Source organism: Hippocampus bargibanti, linkage group LG16, assembly GCF_051943395.1.
Source record: "Hippocampus bargibanti isolate YZ-2025 linkage group LG16, ASM5194339v1, whole genome shotgun sequence".
NCBI lineage: Eukaryota > Metazoa > Chordata > Actinopteri > Syngnathiformes > Syngnathidae > Hippocampus > Hippocampus bargibanti.
This window is the reverse complement of record NC_142749.1, coordinates 7227636-7247195: the sequence shown is the minus strand read 5'-3', so window position 1 is coordinate 7247195 and position 19560 is coordinate 7227636. Positions and strand designations below refer to the sequence as shown.

The following is a 19560-nucleotide window of genomic DNA, read 5'->3' as shown; positions in this document are numbered from 1 at the left end:
AGCAGCAGGCTGCACGTGAGAGGCTAATTAACGTCTCCATTTGATTGCACACAGCACATCAGCGCCACATGCGCTCACAGAGCGCCCCCAAAATCTCAAAGGAGACTGAATATCGGGCTCCTTGGCTGCAGATGAGCAGAGGCGGCAACCGGAGCGGTGTCCACACGCATGCAAGCGACTTCCCAATAATATTGGCGGCTTGCGCTTCATGTGTTGGAATTCCTTTACTATCAAACTTGAAACCTCCGGATTAGTTCAATTTGTTGCTCCGCGGGGCAGAAACGATCCTTAAATTTATTTTCCATGTTTAAAAACAATACACTACACGTTCATCCATCCGCAGCCCGACTGTTGGTGCGTAAAATAGGACCGACTATCTTTTCTTTTTGTGCCCGCGGAATGAGTCACAAATCTCGACAAAGTGGGGTTTTTAGAGAGATTTAAAAAAAATGAGCAAATGAGTAACGGGAAAAAGAGCCAGGCAGCTGACACACACGAGAAAAGACGAAAATGGATGGATGGGAATGGACCGACAACTGCACATCGCGAGGAGCAGGGAAAGATGGATAACGAGCGAGTCGATGGTGGTGGTGGCTGACAAGACAAGAGTGAGCGTGTGTTACGATGCCGAAGATAAAAAGAAATAAACACACGCAAGTGTGTGTGAATCTTACTCTTGCTGTGGGCATCTCCGGCGCAAGAGGCGAGGAGCGAGAAGGAAGAGAAGCGGGTAACACTGCAGTGGAAGACAAGGGAGGAGACGCCACACGCTCAATGTGGACCTTCTGACTGCGCATCAAGAGTCCACAGGCAGCGACTCTTTTCTTACTCTGGTTTGTTTGACATCATCACTCATTGCACCCGTCACCTGTTGTCGTCCAACAGCAAAAAATACACTTGTTTTAGCCACTTCCTTGGGTTACACCTGTACAGTCGAAATAAGATTCCCCACACACAAGATATATCCAAAAGTCTGACCCCCCCAATTAAAAAAATAACAAATAACTGACGACTGTCTCACGCACCAACTGTTGTGGCTTGCAGTGGTGTAAAACTGCACTGCAACGTGGAGCCCACTGAGAGCTGTTTTCAATCAAGTGTTCCTCTCAAAAGTCGAGGATGAAATCGAATTTGAAAAACGAATCAAAACGAAGCAATGCAATCATATATCGCTGTCAACAACCTCAATCCAATAACAGATTGCACAAACTGTTCACTTCTGATATCAATCAATTGCAAATATTTTTGTGATTACTTTATTTCCTGTAAATGATAGTTGTTGATGTTAAGGGCTTTGTTACAGCTTTAGCTGTGGTTAAGTACTACATAAATCAATATGGTATTGTACTGTATTGTATTGTTCTTTTCCTTTCGGCTTTTCCCATCAAGGGGTCGCCACAGCGAATCAGTGTCCTCCATCTTTGGAGGTTTGATCCGCATGTTTGTTTTGGCCAAGCTTTTACGTCGGATGCCCTTCCTGACACAACCCTCTGTATTTATCCGGGCTTGGGACCGGCACAAGAAGACATATGTCCCTTTGTGGCTATAGAACAAGCAACTCGCTCCGTGTAATAATAATATACTGATAATAATAATATATTATGTGACCCATAATTTTGTATCGGTTGGCCTTATTTAGAGATTTATGATCAAGAACAGACATTTATGATCAAGAACAAGAACATCCTTGATTCTCTTCAAGCTCCATCTTAAAAACATCAAATTGACAACAAGAAACGTCAAAACGATGGAGATAGTCTTACTTTTGCACCAATCTCACGGCAATTTTCAGCCACTTTATCCTCCTGTCAGGTTTACAGCGAGCGAATACAGAGCGAGCCTCGCCTTTGATCTCGTCAGCAGTCGACAGACAAACGTAACCACTACCTTTGGCCGTCCTGGTAAAGATGGCGTGCCCTCGACATACTGTTGACCTGCAAAGACATGATGTCAACACCTCGGTTTTTTGTGTTGGAACAGCTTATTGTAAAAAAGGATTCGTATTCTTAGACTACCATAATTGCCAGTGTATGAGGTGCACCCAAAAACCTTGATTTTCTTCAAAAGATGACCCTGCGCCTTATATGCAGGTGCACCTTATGTGTGAAGTAATGTTGAGCCACAACAGGTCTCGCAACTACTGTCAGCAGCCACCGACTCCAAAGTTGTGCGTTGTGCCTTATATTTGGAAACTTTTATATATTTCTATATCATATTTATCAAACTTTTGTCATTCATTGAAGGTGCGTCTTATAGTCCGGGATGCCTTATTTATGGAAAAAGTTTGAGAATACACGATTCATTAGAGAGGCACCTTATAAACCGGTGCGCCGTATACACCGGAAAATATGGTTAGTTTATATTGTGTATGTGAAATTTAGCAGTGCAACAATTATAAATTGAGGGGATGATGGTGGTTCCAAAAAACTCAGTCACCACCATTCACAAAATTCTTTGTCGTATAGGAGTGCTCCATCGATGAAAGGGTTTCTTCAGCCGTCATCTGTACTTCTTTGAAGGTGTCGGACGTTTCGCTTCTTATCCAAGAGGCTTCGTCAGCGAACAAAAATTTTGCTGGTAGCTCTGGCCAAATGAAAAACAAAGTAATGTAGTTTATTCAATCCATTGTAAAAATGAAAATTGTAAAAAGCAGTACATTGGGGAGACTAAACAAATTCTCAAAAAAGACTTTATCAACATTGCAAGGATAATATACTAGTGGGCCTCAATCTGCAATACATCTGCACCTAAAAGTAAGCAACCATTCATTTGACGACAGTGATGTTAAAATCTTAGCGAAAGAAAATAGATGGTTTGAAAGGGGAGTAAAATCAGCTATTTTCATAAAACTGCAAAACCCTTCACTAAATCGCCATGGTGTTGTTTGTATCGTGCTTGCAACACACTGCTGAGATCATTACCACATAGGCTTAGTTATGGTGATGAGGTGATACCAGAGCAAATGGGACAATCAGGCCAGTCGTAGACCATAATCAGCCAGGACAATAGCGTAATTAGTGTAGCCTCAGGAAATGGTCCTCTGCTCCCCCCAACCTTAGACCTATCATAGCAGAGGTCTGGCACCGCCACCTCTCGACGGTAGGGCCAGAGCTACCAGCAAAATTTTAGTTCACTGTCGAAGCCTCTTGGATAATAAGTGAAACGTCCAACACCTTCAAAGAAGTACAGATGACGGCTGAAGAAACCTCTTTATCGATAGAGAAACCAATATGTATGAATTGCATTGTATTTTGGACAGCCGCCCTCACTTCAAGTTCATATAACTCTATAATTATGGAATTAACTCTCTTTTTATGATGAAGGAAGAGAGTCCAAGGTTTCTAACACTGTATTGAATGTTTATGTAGTCCTAAAACTCTGAAAATATTTTGTGGGTCCTGAAATTTGAGTGACAATGAGGAAAAACCCTGGGATTGGAGTGGACATTTTTTGCACGTCTAGCAGTGAATGAGTTAAATTGCCCAATGGTGTGTATGCAAATGGGTTTTGGCTATCTGTTACACTGGCCAAAATGTACCCCAATACCCTCATGCACACTTCTATGACTGAATGAAGACGCGCTCTCATGGGAAAATGAATGAACGGAGAACTCTGCCACGAGTCGTCTGTTTAAATCGCAAACAGCCATGAATTGGAGACATCCTACAACCAACGCTTCTTAATATGAGATGTGGGCTCATTATCTGGCATCTGCCATTCAATGGTTGCTGAGAGCTGTTCCCTTTAATAATTGTCAAAACCGAGCCTTGTCGTTAAGTGCAATAGCATGATTTAATAATGAGTGACGACCGCGAGGAAGCAAAGATGCGTTTACGGAGCAAATGTTAGCCACGCATGAGCTTGTGTGGAATTTGTTTTTATTCTTCTGCTCCTGAACTTGAAATTATCTGGCTATCGTGAATGGATGTAACCTCAGAAACACCAACATCTGACGTCCTATTTGGCTCTGTGTCCAAATCTTCCCGTCTATGTTGACCCTCTGTCCATCGTTGCTGCTGCCAAAATCAGTCATAGGAACTGATTTGATTTCCACGCAGAGCATTTTCAAAATGGACAAATATGATAAGATTATTAGCCTAGGGTATGTTCTTTGTGTATTGGATTCGGTTGTCCTTTGAGTTGACAAGCAATTTCCTTTTTTTTTTTTCCTTTCGCTCCTTACTTTTTGCAAAGATTTTTGGTTTGTTCCCACTTTTTGCTAGTTCTTTGTCACCAATGTCTTTAGTTGTACTTTGTCGGTCGTGTTTTTTTTTAATAAATAAGACATTTTTATTGCATTAGTTATCAATAGCTATATTTTAGTTCATCTATCGGTTTACGCTTGTTCTTTTCGTGACCCTTCTGGACACCTGATAATGATGAAGTTAACTCATTCATTGCCATTCCCAAATTTATTCAGGAATTGACAAGCATGACGTGGAGGACCATTCCCGAATTTATTTGGGTTTTGTCTTCGACGATAAAGTACTGGTCAGACCTGTGGCAAGGTTTTACCCTCCCATGAGGGGGCAGCATTCCCTTTTGTACAGCTGCCCCCATTTCGAGCTCAGATAACTCCAGACCCATATAACTTAGGAATTAACTATTTTTTTCTGATGAAAGAACAGGATGTCAGGTTTCTAATGCTGTATTGAATGTTTATGTAGTCCTAAAACTCAATATTCTGCGGGTCCTTGGAATTTGAGTGAAAATGACAAAAACCCTGGCACTGGAGTAGACACATTTGTGCACGTCTGGCAGCGAATGAGTTACGTTTAAATATTATTTGAATTATCGACACGTTTTTTGATTGGAAAGTTTGATTTGGGGTGATATTTGGCTTAAAACATGACGTCATTGTATTTTGTTGTCTAAGGAGAAGAGAGGCTGAAAATATTGACACTCAATATTCAAAAAAAAAACAGAATAAAATGTGTGTAAATGTGTCTTGTGTAACCTCCAAGGTTACAGTAAATTGCCAACTGTGTTCGTGTTTCACTCACCTGTCATTCAATGGCAGCTAAAATAAGTGTAATTGGTTGTATAGTTCTCTTTACATCTCGCGATTGACTGGCGACCAGTCCAAGGTGAAGTCTGCCTTTGTCTGAAGTCAGCTGAGACCGATTTCAGCTCCCCCGTGTCCCAGAACAGGACGAATGGTATTGAAAATGATGCATAAATATACTCGGTCCTGTTCTACAGAAATTTAATACTGGTAAAATATATTTGACAGTCGACTTCATTTTCAGCTCAACATTCTCATTTCTAGATATATTAGGCAAAATGTCAGATGTCTATTGTGTTAATGAACCGGGGAGGCGTTTGTATAGTGGTGTTTCGTTTTGTTTGCAAAACATACAATTTTCTTTTTTCACAAATTCAAAGAAAGTACCTAGTTTCGCTTCAGTCCAAGAATCTTTCCTCTTCCTGTCGGGACATTGAAATGAGAATAAGGCAACAAGGAACCCAAATTTAGCTATATGGATAAAAGTGACGCTTATTTACCGTTTATTTGCTGATGTATTTAGATTTTTGTATTTCATGACTTGTTTCTTTGCTTAATCGCGTCCACAGCTTATGTCATCGATGTCTCTGTGACGACCTTCTCGGACCTCTTGGCTTTGATTTTTGTTACATCACCGACAGTGACGAGTTTTGTCACTGGAGCTGAATGTCTTTGAAATGATGTATGAAATTAATGTGTCATCCCTCCCTCAATTCTTTGTGTGACATCATTCAAAATAAGTTTGCCCTGAAAACGTCACGAATATGTCATTTGTTTTAAAATCGGCTCTTAACTCAATCGCTGCCAGACAATGTGCAAAAAAATGGCCACTCCAGTACCAGGGTTTTTGTCATTTTCACTCAAATTGCAGGACCCACAGAATATTGAGTTTTAGGACTACATAAACATTCAATGCAGCGTAAGAAACCATAGACTCTCTTCTTTCATCAGGAAAAAACACTTAATTCCTAAATTATATGGGTCAAGAGTTACAGGAGCTTGAAATGAGGGCGGCTGTCCAAAATACAATCCATCCATCCATCCATCCACCCATCCATTTTCCGTACCGCTTAATCCTCACTAGGGCCGCGGATATAACAACATCTGAAGCTGTAATAAAGCGCTAACATGGAAAAAAATGAAATGATGCCTCCTCATGGAAAGGAGAAGACATTGCCAGAGGTTTGACCAGCACTTCATGGGCACCCTCCGCAAGAAAAAAGAAAACCCAAACTAATTCGGGAACGGCGCTTCACATCACATTTTTCAATTCCCGAATAAATTCAGGAATAGCAACAAATGAGTTAATTTTCTCTGTCGTTGGTCCAGGCTCTTTTATTCAGAAGACCCAAAAAAGCTTTCAACACAAATGAAATGACACATTTCAGCGACATCGCTGAATTTTGTTTCTGTTGCTATGGTAATGTTTGTGCTACAATACATCCATAACCATTTTCATCACTGTTGTCCAGTTGAATTATGTTCTTGGCACATGTGTGAAAGTGTTGCTGTGTGGTTGCTGTGCATTTCATTGTCTCTTGTGTCGCTTCAAGCATACGCTGCCAGTACTGTGCAGGTGCTGTGCTTTTGTTGCCATGAAGAGCTGACAGCACCGAGAAACAGACATATTTATTTTTTTGTGTTTGTCATTACGACATGAGAGTGCACTCACAACAATTTGACCAGCGCAATCGAATTTCATCTATTACAAGATCCCGGTGGTCATTTTTTTAAATATTTGTTTTGTGCATGAGTGGGCAACTATATTGCATCATACTCAGAGATGAGCCCACCTGATTTTGAATGTAATAAGTCAAAAGGGCACACAAGAATATATCATTCTGAATGATGAAATATGGAAAATGTGTCTGATCGTTGATAGAAAGTCACATGCATGGGTCAAGTATAATGTCTCTGGGGTTGTTTGAGACTCCATTTTATTGCTAAAAGTACTCACCGGAGGAGCAAAGGACATACTGAGCAACTGACCTTAAGGTCTGCAGGTCATGAGACATTTAATCTACTTTTCTTTGTGTATGATCTTCTAGATGATTCTTCGAGCATTGTATAGTTTCCCCAGGATGGGTGGTACATTGCTCGCTGTAAGATTCCTCTAAACACCGCGCTTAGTCTTTCAATTCACAAAGCAATGATTTCAGTCCCAGCGAAGCGACGTGACGGTGGTTAATTGGTTTTCTGTCTGTTTTAGATTGGTGCTTTCCACAAGCACTCGCTGCAGATTGTTATCCGGATTAGCAATGCGGATGTTTTTCAATGTGTGCATAGTGATAAAGGAAAACGTCGAAAGCTGCTGCGCATAAAACCCCACAGCAGGAATTGATGGTGAGTCATTTAATAATCAGCCCTGTTAGACACCAAATGTGACCTTCTGTTGCTGTTTTCTAGCCAAGATGTCGCCATCTTCTGGTTGATTTAATATCTGTTAGTCTTCATCTGCCACAACAAACTAATTAGATTAGAACATTCCTGGATGAAAACCTGTTCCAAGAAGATTAAGAGTCAGTGTCAGTCTGCACTTTTTTCAACATTACGCAGATAATCAAGGCAGCACATCGCACCTTGATAAATGGCAGTAGAAAAAAAATCTAAATGGATTTTGACAAATGTCTTTCTTTGACCTGTGATTTAAAAGTCGATTTAAGTATTAATAGCCAAAGCGAGCCCCAGGTCGTCTTGTTGCACTGCTTTATTACTTGTATAAAAAGTGATATCCAGTTCTGCCTTTGAAAACACGATTCAAATACAAATATTAATCAATTTAATGTAATCTTTTATACAGGTCTATTCTATTTTTAGATCTTTTTTATATATTTGTCAATCAATGAAATGGTTTCTTCAGCCATCATCTGTACATCATCTTTCTTTGAAGGTGTCGGACATTTCCCTCAACATCCGAAGAGCTTCATCTTATATATATATATATATATATATATATATATATATATATATATATATATATATATATATATATATATATATATATATATATATATATATATATATACACACACACACATGTACATACAAACTTATACACCTAATGGACAGAGGTGGCGGTGCCAGACCTTTGCCCATGCTTTGTAATAATAGCTATGATGCTGAACTTCACCATGAACTCAGAAATGTCTTAAAATGTGTTACTATTGACAGATTCTACTATTTTTATTTGATTCATATTATTATGTGACAAACCTGATAGAAGGAGAAAATAAAGGACCAATTCAGAATCATCTTGAACAGTCAATCTAAAATAGATTATTTGCATACCTGACTAAATATCCTTCCCAAAAATGTTGACTAATGTTCGCCCCATAAATCAACGAATGCAACTGATTGTGTGCATTTGTATTAATTTCGATGGCTGGCTAAGCTTTATTAATGATAATTTTGTCATAGCATCAACAAAGCATCGTCATACAGTTTCAAAACGGGTTACCAATAACTAGTTACGACCACTAGAGGACAGACTACAGCCATTTATGGACAATCAGCTTTCTCATGTAGTCAGAAAACATTGTAATTTTTTAACATTTGAAAGTTTGACAATCCTTTTCAGTTCTTCGAAATGTCAGCTGCAAAATAGGTACAAAATAAATGCGGGACATTGACATTGTAACAATGTCATGCAGTCACATGACCACCATGACACAATCTTTCTTACCACAGTTGCATTGGAGCACTGTGCATACATGTTTTATTAAAAAAAATACACTCTTGTAAATGAAAGAATGAAGAAGGTGTTTCTTCTGTGACTGTGTTCTTTAAGATTGATGGCAGGACATCAGTCGTAATTTTATTGAGAATCGCAAAGAACTTGTGCAAGGCAGCCGGGGAGTCGCCGATCATACTTTTAACACCTCTCAGAGTTATGGAAATACATAGATAAATTGATCAGTGACTAGTTGTCAGTCTGACTACTTTTGATCTAGCTAAACAATAATTCCATGCTCAAGCGAGATGCGATAGGGCTGAATGTTCTGTCAAGAGTCCAAGATAGTGGCTGTAATTCACAGGGACGAGGCCACAACCTCAAGTCTCCATCCGTGCCTCCATTTAATGTGATGCAAGTCGTGGTCAGGGGAAATACAGCCCCTCCCAGTTGTCTTTGGGTAGCCCCTGGACTGGTCCTTTGCAAATTACACTTTGTTCTATTACATTTTGGGGATTTTTATTGTGATGGTGCAATTGTCAAGACACGTGGCCGTGGCAGCATAGTCGTACAGATGGATATTTCTTGATACCAATTGCTGCTATTGGTTCATTTTGATGTCCTTTTTTTGTTCACTATTTTAGTCTTTTTCTCCTAGTCTGTTGACTTATCTTGAACTCATTTATTTTGGAATTGTGTTGGTTTTATATTTTTGACAGTTCAGAATAGTTTGTGTGCCTTTTTGTTGTTTTATTTGTGGGAATTTTCCACATTTTTGAAATGAGCTTTTAGGCCACCATACAAATTCAGGGATGGAATCTTGAAGGCTTTTGGAGGATACGCTACTGATAACTGTATATGTAAACACAATCCATGACAAAAAAAACTACACAGTATTTTTACATGTGACACTGCTGTAGGGTTGTACAACACTGCTCATCACTTTTGAAAGGGCACTTGACATTTATAGATTTTATGTATTTTGGGTCCTTTCAATTTAAACAAAGTAAAACTACTTGAAATGCAGAGTGATATAATATGAGACCCTCAGCCTTGGAGGATTTGGTGCACCAAGTGCACACAGCTGCTTGGCTATCGTGTTATGTTATTCCACGCTAGGCTGAACTATCCAATAGCTGCCAGGAGGTGCTGGTCTCTTTCCAGTTTTCACTCATTTCTATCTTTTATATCACAGCAGGAGATGGTCATAATGAGACAATAGAATCAAAATAATTACGTTGGGCTGGGCCTTTAATGACACCATTATTCATCGCTGACACATTCGGGATGTGAAATGGGAAATAAGAATTGCAGGTGAAATGTCTGTGCGGGGTGACTTCAATAATTGCTGAATGGATACAATAGTGATGCAGACAAAAGGGGAAAAAACAATTTCGATTTAGCCTGCTCCCTCATCAGTGTCTGGGGGACCAAGCGATAATGGAAATGTATAAATGGTAGAAAGAGAGGTAGAGAGAGAGGTATGTAGAGAGGGGGGAGGGGGAGAAAGAAAAAGGTGTGAGAGAAGGAAAGAGGGAGACAGAGAGAGAGAGAGAAAGAGAGGGGAAGAGGGATTTAGAGAGAAAGTAAGAGAGAGAAGAAGAGAAAGAAAGTGACAGAAAGAGGGAGAGACAGAAAGAGCGGGAGAGAGAAAGAAGCGGGGAGGAGGGAGGGAGGGTGGTAGAGAGAGAGAGAGAGACAAAGAGAGAGAATGAGAGAGAGGGAGAGAAGGGAGAGAGATGGAGAGGGGGGGAGAAAGGGAGGCAGAGAGTGAGAGAGAGCGAGAGAGAGAGAGAGAGAGAGAGAGAGAGAGAGAGAGAGAGAGAGAGAGAGAGAGAGAGAGAGAGAGAGAGAGAGAGAGAGAGAGAGAGAGAGAGAGAGAGAGAGAGAGAGAGAGAGAGAGAGAGAGAGAGAGAGAGAGAGAGAGAGAGAGAGAGAGAGAGAGAGAGAGAGATGAGGGGATGGGATGGCACAAGAGGCAGGAGACCCAGAGCGTTGAGAGAGGAGAAATAAGAGCAAGAGGGGAAACGGGGTGATGCGATTGGCTGATTCTTTCAGCATTGAGCACGATAGAAATCCATTTCTCCCAGGCGATGAAAACAAACAGACTGTAGACTCAGAAAATAGACAAAGATGCTCTTTTTTGTGTTTGTTTTTCATCCCAGATCTTAAGAGAGAGACAGAGGAGAGCAAAAAGGAGGACTTTTAACTTCAGACGCTCCGATGTGGACATTTGTATTTTTGAAGTCCAAACGAGCACTGATGCGTCCTCTGTTGACATGTTTTTTTTTTTTTGTTTCTCTTAAGAATCTAACCAGGCGACCAAGCCTCTTTTAAATGTTTATGAATGGGGATGGTTTAGGGATGAGACAAGAGACTTGTGACATGCTGTCGACCCAAATTGAGCAAGACGTGGACCGAGTGGAATGTTGTCCTCTGTGGCAGACACCACACCAGCCAGATTCAGGTATTCTCCGCTCACTTTCTAAACCAGTCAAAACATCAGTGTTGTCTACTTGTCTTTTACTGCAAATGGAATGCTGACATCATGAGCAATTGGCTTGGAATTACTGCGGCCTAAAAGTCTCCCTTTGTGTCAGCCTAGCGATGCTTTTATGATGGAATCTCTGCACATTTAGGGAGACATGAAGAGACTAACTGTGTAACTGTCAACTCTCCAAAGCAACAGTTGGACTGCAAGCCATAAAAGAAAAGATCGTAACTCATTCATTGCCAGACGTGTGCAAAAATGTCTCCTCTCCGGTGCCAGGGTTATTGTCATTGTCACTCGAATTCCAGGACCAACAGAATATTGAGTTTTTGGACTACATAAACATTCAATGTAGCGTAAGAAACCCAAGACTCTTCTTTCATCAGAAATAATGAGTTAATTCCTAAATCATATGGGTCTTGAGTTATACGAGCTTGAAATGAGGGATACATTCGATGAAAAGGTTTCTTCAGCCGTCATCTGTACTTCTTTCAAGGTGTCGGACGTTTCGCTTCCCATCCAAGAAGCTTCGTGCTGAAGAACCCTTTTCATCGATGGACCACTCCTTTACGACTGAGTGCTTACACAGACGTAATGAGGGATACATTCCAAAATCAATGTAATTCATGTGTATTGGTTTATAGAGTGCTTAAACAACAGCTGAAGCTAGAGTAAAGCACTAACATGGAAAAACGGAAATGCTGCCCCTGGTGGAAAGAAAAAGGACAACAGAGGCCATGGCCAGCACTTTATCGACACCCAAACAAGAAAAAAACAAAATCCAAACCAATTCGGGAATGCTGCTCGATGTCATATTTTCAATTCCCGAATAAATTTGGGAATGGCAGCGCATGCGTTAAGTGCCACAAGCCATAAGCATCTTGCACAATAAAAACAATGTTGCTGTTGTCGTTTCGCCAAGTCGCATGTCATGTTGTGACGTTGTGATCTGAACTAAATGAGAATGAGTGCATTCACTGAAACTGTAACTTGTGATTGATTATAGCTGAACGTGAGTGCTTGACCTCTCTGGATGATCCAGAGTTGCACCTGAGGGGGCCAAAGTGAAAAAAAAATCTCCCTTGAGAGAAGGGGAGCAACAGAGTGAGAGAAGCAAAGGGGGGTTGCTTTCCCTTTCTCTCTCTCTCGAACCCGTCCCGTCGTCAGGCTGGCTGGCACTGCCATGGCATTCACCTTTGCGGCCTTCTGCTACATGCTGACCCTGGTGTTGTGCGCCGCCCTCATCTTCTTTGTCATCTGGCAGGTGAGTACAGCACTTAAGTGGATTCACACAGGAAAACTTCCGAACAGCAACGCAGCAGTTGCACCACCTCCAGAAGTGATCAGGTGCATCCGTATCTCACAGCAGGTATAAATGTATGTAATTATGTCACTTTGAAGCACAAGATAGGCTCAGGGTGAAGTAATTGCATAGTTGACAGGTGCTTCGAAATTCCCTGCGGTACCCATCAAGGGATATATTGTTCTGTTAATGGGAAACAACAAAATGGAAAGACAGACTAATTCAAATGGGAGTCTCTGAAGTGCACTGTCAAAGAAATTATGATCACGTATATACAACCCATAAAGACAAGGAGGAAAGGTTCAATGTCCTCCAAGATATTGCTATCATTTTAAAGTGCGAGCAGCCCAATAAGATCACGGCGGATCTACATAAAATGCAAATCAACCCCTTGCAATCTTTCAATTCATTTTTACTATGACAGTATATCCCGTTTAATCACTTGGGAATAAAATGTCATGCTAGCTTCCCAATATTTGTGATTTAAGGTAAAATCTCGGCTCATAATAAATAGTAAATAACAGTGACGGGCTGTGTATATCACTCCTGGGCCTTCAGTAGTGCTACGTCTGAATCAATCCACCATTGCGACTGTAAATAAAAAGTGCGGTGTGATTTACTAGAGTTAGCCAGGAAATAACTTTGAATAAAGAAATACTGTCATTAAACTGTTTGTGTTTTTACCATGAAGGTGTGGATTCATTATATGGGCTCAGAAGTTGCTCTTTCACGCCGCAGAAGATTGAACAACAGGATGGCGAAGCATCAATAATAACCTCATAAAATGGCAATATTATGTATTATTTTCTGACATATTCGGAGCTGTTCGACCTTTCTTAATGATGTCAATTTTTTTATGAAAATGGCTTTGACCGTAAATCTGCAACCAAATCCATTTCTTCTCCCCCTTCAGCCATTGTGGGTTGACAAAACCACTATTAAATCAACATCATATATTTGCTTATACAGCTTGCTACAGATACGGTGTGCTAACTCTGGCCAGTATGCGCTTGTCACGAGCGGCAAGTGATACTATGATTGACTGGTGCCTGGTGCCATATATATTATGTGAGCAGGCACTGCACGTCATCAAATCGAAATCTGATTGGTTAAAGCAACATACATTAGTTCAAGCAACAGAGTCATCAACACTGCATTTAATGACACTGCATTTTTGCACTTTAATGGCATTTAACGACCCTGCATATCCTGTGACTGTAAAGTGACCTTGAGAGTTTTGAAAGGTGCTTAGAAATGAAATGTATTATTATTATTATTATTATTATTATTATTATTATAACACCCATAAAAGGAAGCTGAAAGACAATTTGGAATTATTTAATAAGAATTTATGGACAAAATATAATTATCATCAGTCTGTGACTCAAATAATTTTAGGCTACCAGAGAAGGCCTTGCAGGCCCTGACGGCCCACCACTGATAAATACTAACTTTATGGAGGTCATTGACTAACAAAGCCATCTCACTGGGTAGCATTCAAGTTGTTGTGAAATGAAGAATGTTACAGCACATTATTTGGATTAGAAAATTGTCTACAAGATAAAATGTCAAAAAGTTCTCTAGATGGACAAATATGATATGCTTTCAACATGGAGGGAGCTGAGGGTATTGTTACAAACATAACATTGAAACAACTTTGACATGCCAGTGTATTGTTAGATTTATGAGTGTAAGCCTATGAACGTGTTTCTCAAATGAATCAGGATCTAAAAAAATAGTTATAGGAGCCAAATATGGACTAAATTCTCACTGGGACAGCCTGCGATTGTCGGCGGCTCCATTTGTGTTCAGTATGTTGACAAACTCTGCTCTTCAAACACGCCACAGCAAACTGCACGTAATACATTCAAGGACTCATATTATTGCCTGACCAGTATGAATCTACAGAATTTTTCGGTCACATTTGCACAGACCTCACCAGAGACTTCTGATAGGACTTGCAAACATCAAAGCGACACAACAGCAATTCGCTTCTCAACATAATACGAACTATTGTTACAAATTCGAGGCTGCAAATGACTAACGTACCGACTGGCTGAATGGTGTGACTACATATGAGTCATTCGGCGTGTCTGAGCGAGAAAGCAAGGAGGCGGGTGGGGAAACGGCAAGCCAGACATCCGCTGGCTTACCGTTCAACCATGTGATTGAGAAGCTTATCCAACTATGATCCTGAACCACCAACCACCAGCAACACCCCCCACCCCACCCCCACACCATCCCACCCCCCAAGGCGAGTCTCAACACAGTGGCGGAATATCCCTATTGAATTCGGCCGGCAGCCAATCAGATCGCTAGCTCACTGCATCAGTAACCACGCAACCCACGACGGGGTTTACCTTGTTGCTATGGAAACTGTATCTGTTTACAAATGTGGAGGGGGAAAATGATGGAGAGTGTCATATAGAAATAAGTGATTTCCTTATCCTTCATCAAAGGTGAACATAAATAGTAAATTTGATATTGGACCGCCTGGATGGTACATCTATACAAAATACTGCGGCAAAATAAATGTCTATGATTATTTTTAACTTGGATTGTTCTTGTCAAGGCATATAACTCATTAACTTCCAGACGATGTGCGAAAATGTGTCCACCCCAGTGCCAGGGTTTTTGTCATTTTGACTCAAATTGCAGGACCAACCGAATATTGAGTTTTAGGACTACATAAACATTCAATACAGCGTAAGAAACCTTCAACTGTATTCTTTCACCAGAAAAAAAGATGTTTATTTGGAGCTTACTTGGTTACAAAGGGTAAATGTTAACCCCTCGTGGGGGGGGTGGGGTAAAACATTGCCAGTGGTCTGACTGAAGCTTTAAACGCCCCCCAAACCCCCACAAGAAATAAACAAAACCCGAACAAGTTCGGAAATGGCACTCCACGTCATACTTTTCAATTTCAGAATAAATTTGGGAATGACGGTTAATGTGTTAATGTAAATGAATTGTCGTATGTTATCTTTTAGATTATTGCATTCGATGAACTGCGCACAGACTTCAAAAACCCCATCGACCAGAGCAATCCCACCAGAGCGGTAAGAGACGTCTTGTGCTACTTGTGCCATGCCCCAAACAAAAAACATTTTCTGGAATACAAGGCGCACCTTCGACGAATGACATATTTAAAAACATTTTCCAAACACAAGGTGAAGCGCATTATAAGGGGCACTTTCAATGAATGGCATATTTTAAAACGTTTTCCATACATAAGGCGCACCAAATTATGAGGCGCATGGTCAGCTTTTGAAAAACATATTTTCTTTTAGGTGCGCCTTATAGTGCAGAAAATACGGTAATTAAAGTGTCAAAAACTATACAGGCATTCTTCACCTGTCTTTATATACAATCCCTTCCATCCACATTGACAAACAACCACTTCCGCCTATTTCTGGACAATTTAGAATTCGTAATAAGCCCCCTATTATGTTTTTGGAATGTGGGAGTGAACCCGTATCCAACAGGAAGCATGGGAAAGAATAATAGCACAGCAATGGAAGTGTACATCTGCTCACTCTTGGAACGAATTTAGGTGGAAGAACATTGTCAGATTTTTTTTGAGTTCCGGCACAAGGATCGAGTACAGCTTGCTGGAGAGCCTGTGGCAACAACAAAGCATCATATTATCATGTTTTTTGGGAATGCCCGGTCATCTCCAAATCCTGGAAAGACACAAGAATGACAGTGGGTAGGATTGTGGAAAAAGTGGTTCCTCCAACCTTTGAAGCCCTGTATCTGGGACTGGAACCTGATTTAATTGTTAACTCTGCCCAGAAATACATACATAACATCGTGCTGTTAGCCTGCAAGAAAGCAATCGCGAGGAGATGGCTAACAAAAGAACCCCCAACGGTCAAAGACTGGATTAAGGTGGTTGGTGAAATTTAGGAAATGGAAAAGATTACTTTCATAGTCCGAGGCGAGCGAGAGAAATTTGAGGGACTATGGGATACCAGGGAACATTTTTACAGCAACCTAAATGCTTATAAATATATTTAAGTTAACCTATGAACCCCAATCCACTCAAGATCGAAATTGTTAATTATTGCTACTCTAATTACTATTATTTATTAGTTTTATTTGTATTATTATTATTTTTTCTCTTATTGTTTTCATCTATTTGTTTACTTTTCTTTTGTATATGGCACAGTGAACAGGACATTGCACCAGCAGAATTGAAAAGAAATGTAAAACGGTTTATTTTGATGTTGATTATGTGATCTATGTTTTGTTTTGATGTCTGGACCAGATGATGCTCAATGTGACCATGTTTTCCTTTTGTAATGGTTCTAAAAGTTTTCAACAAAAAAAAAAACAGAGTACCCGGAGAAAACCCATGCAGGACCGATACCTCTGCACTGTGAGGCTGACACCCTAAGCACCGAGTAGCCGCAAGTGAAACATAATACACTACTATACAATACATATGAATTTATATAGCGCATTAACAACAACTGAAGCTGTAACAAAGCGCCTAACATGGACAACTACACTATACAGGAAAAATAAAGCACTCACAAAGATAGTAGAAAGCATCAAGGAGTAAAACCAAGATCATGTTGGAATCATGCTGAATCGAAGGCCAAGTGAGTTTTGGGATGGCTTTTAAAGATGGGCAGTGAGGGTATTGCCGAATGTTCAGTGGGAGGTCAACACCAAAGACTTATTTGCATGCAGAGTCCACATCAACTTCCAACAATGACATTTGATCATGTGCTCACTACATTTATTAATCGGATGCAAATGCGGCCTTTATTTACACGATGGGATCACAAATTCAAATATTGTGTATGTGATATCTCACTCAGTCAGAAATGTCCAAACCGGATTCCTAGTTGGGAATTTCTGGCCAACCAAAATGGCTTAAAAACATCAACATTTCTCTTGACAACATAAAACAATGACATCCGCTTGTCGGCACTCTTGCAAGTTGGCATCAGTCGAGAGATTCTTTGAGAATGTTCCAGCAACAATGTGAAGCTGCAAAGCGAGAGTGATGAGAAGTGGGAGAGGAAACTGCAAAATCAGGCTGTGGAAGTGTTGAAGCTCGCCAGCCACACACACACACGCACGCACACACACGCACATGCACACACACGCACGCACGCACACACACGCACGCACGCACACACACACACACACACACACACACACACACACACACACACACACACACACACACACACACACACACACACACACACACACACACACACACACACACACACACACACACACACACACACACACGTCTTCACTGTTCATGCAGCTGGTTCTTTGTTTTTTCAATTTTATAAATGAGTAGCATATATTGGTGACATACTGCAGCGTCACACCGTCAAAGAAAGATTGATCGAACCTTTTGGTACACAACTCTTGGTTAAACTTGCTTCTTCAAGCAATTTATAAACACATTGTGGTCACTACAACCGATTGAGATGGAGACAACTTGTATGATTCAGCAAAAGTGAAAAAATATGTATTTATTTATTATTATTAATTGTAAAATTATTTGTACTTTCATATATGTACTTTGCAAGTGTGTTTGAATGTCATCAAGTCAAAATAGGAGCCCTCATGTTTAGCATGGAGAGCCAGATGAAGCAATGTGAAAGAAGCCTACAGTATCTTTCCTTCTTTGTTTCTGGTCCACAGAGGGAAAGGATTCTCAATATTGAGCGAATCTGCAACCTTCTTCGCAGAGTGAGTAATTTCGGCTTTTCACCTGCCACTGCTCGATAACCACACCGGGTGGGGGCTTCATTTGTCTCCCCTTCTATTGGGAGTGTCATGACGCATTCTCCATTTCACATGGAGCCACCTTCAGTGCTTCAATCCACACCCACACACTGATTCAGAACTCTAATAGGGATTTTTCCCCGCCTTTTTACAGACTAAAAGCATTATATCTGACACATCTGCCAAAATTAGGAGGACATTTTGATTTCCAGTGCATGTCTTTTGTTCGGTCTGATAATAACAAAAACGCATACGTAGGAATAGTTGATAGAATGGTGTTATTGTGGATGTTATGTGTTCTGTTTTATTATTGTTTTTAAGTGTTTTGTAACAGCTAGAACTGTTGTGAAAGCGCAAGACAAATAAAGATGTATTGTATTAAACTGTATTGCAAAATACACGTCTTTCAATTGCGAATTACATTGAACGTGAATCCTTCAACAACACGAAATCACAGGAACAAGGTCAATATGATTCGTATTAGAAGTACAGTGGTGCCTCTACTGATGAAATAAATTAATAAATTTACACACAGTGATACAGGAAAAGTCCGTCTTCGCCAGTGAGAGGATAGGATGATGCTCAGTAATAGCAAATAGCAGAGTAACTATAAGTATGTTCACAAAACTCAGACCTGTGAGTGGCAGCCCATTCTGTATTTTTACCTTTACCACCTTGAAATTTATTTCATTCCGAGAGGCAATATCTTCCTGTTAAGACATTTTGTAACTTGAATTTTGTATGAATAGACATTCAAAACTCGAAAAAAAAAAAGGTTTCTTCAGCTGTCATCTGTACTTCTTTGAAGGTGTCGGATGTTTCGCTCCTCATTCAAAGAGCTTCATCAGTGAACTCGAGTTGTGTTGGTAATCCTGGCCTTATATCCCTAATGAACAGAGGTGGCTGTGCCAGACCTCTGCTCTGATAGGTCTCTGCGCTAAGGTTAGGGGAGCAGTGGACCACTCCTTGAAGCCAATCTGTTTACCTCTATGGTTCTATCCCTGGCTGTGGTTTCACCTCATTAGCATAACTAAGCCTACGTGGTAAAGGCCTAAGAAATCTGTTGTAACCACGGTCTAAATTAAACCTTAAAACACCATGGCGATTTAGTGAAGCGTTTTGTACTTTTACAAAAATAGCTTCTTTTACTCCCCTTTCAAAGCATCTATTTTCTTTTGCTGAGATTTTAACCTCACTGTCGTCAAATGAGTGGTTTCTAGCTTTTAGGTTCATATGTACTGCAGATTGAGGCCCACTAGCATTGTCCCTGTGATGTTGATAGTCAGTTTTTGAGCCTTTGTTTAGTTTTTCCAATGTATTGCACTTTACAA

The 19560-nt window shown here is 40.4% G+C and overlaps 2 protein-coding genes across 3 annotated transcripts in view; one reads left to right on the top strand and one right to left on the bottom strand.

The window, feature by feature from the left end:
- The window catches only part of slc8a4a (solute carrier family 8 member 4a), a 28379-nt gene extending 27412 nt beyond the window's left edge, over positions 1 to 967 (bottom strand). The window contains exon 1 of the mRNA XM_089017306.1: positions 675 to 967. The gene's annotated coding sequence lies outside the window, so the exon portion shown is untranslated. The remainder of the gene's footprint in view (positions 1 to 674) is intronic.
- Positions 968 to 10684: 9717 nt separating this feature from the next.
- Positions 10685 to 19560, top strand: part of cnih2 (cornichon family AMPA receptor auxiliary protein 2) — an 11935-nt gene continuing 3059 nt past the window's right edge. The window contains exons 1-4 of one of the 2 annotated variants that reach the window (XM_089017533.1): positions 10685 to 11142; positions 12173 to 12430; positions 15460 to 15528; positions 18146 to 18193. In XM_089017533.1, coding sequence (XP_088873659.1) covers positions 12350 to 12430; positions 15460 to 15528; positions 18146 to 18193 — 198 coding nt within the window. In that variant the 5' untranslated portion in view covers positions 10685 to 11142; positions 12173 to 12349. Of the gene's footprint in view, positions 11143 to 12172; positions 12431 to 15459; positions 15529 to 18145; positions 18194 to 19560 lie in introns of those variants that run through there. The other variant, XM_089017534.1, reaches the window with a different exon arrangement.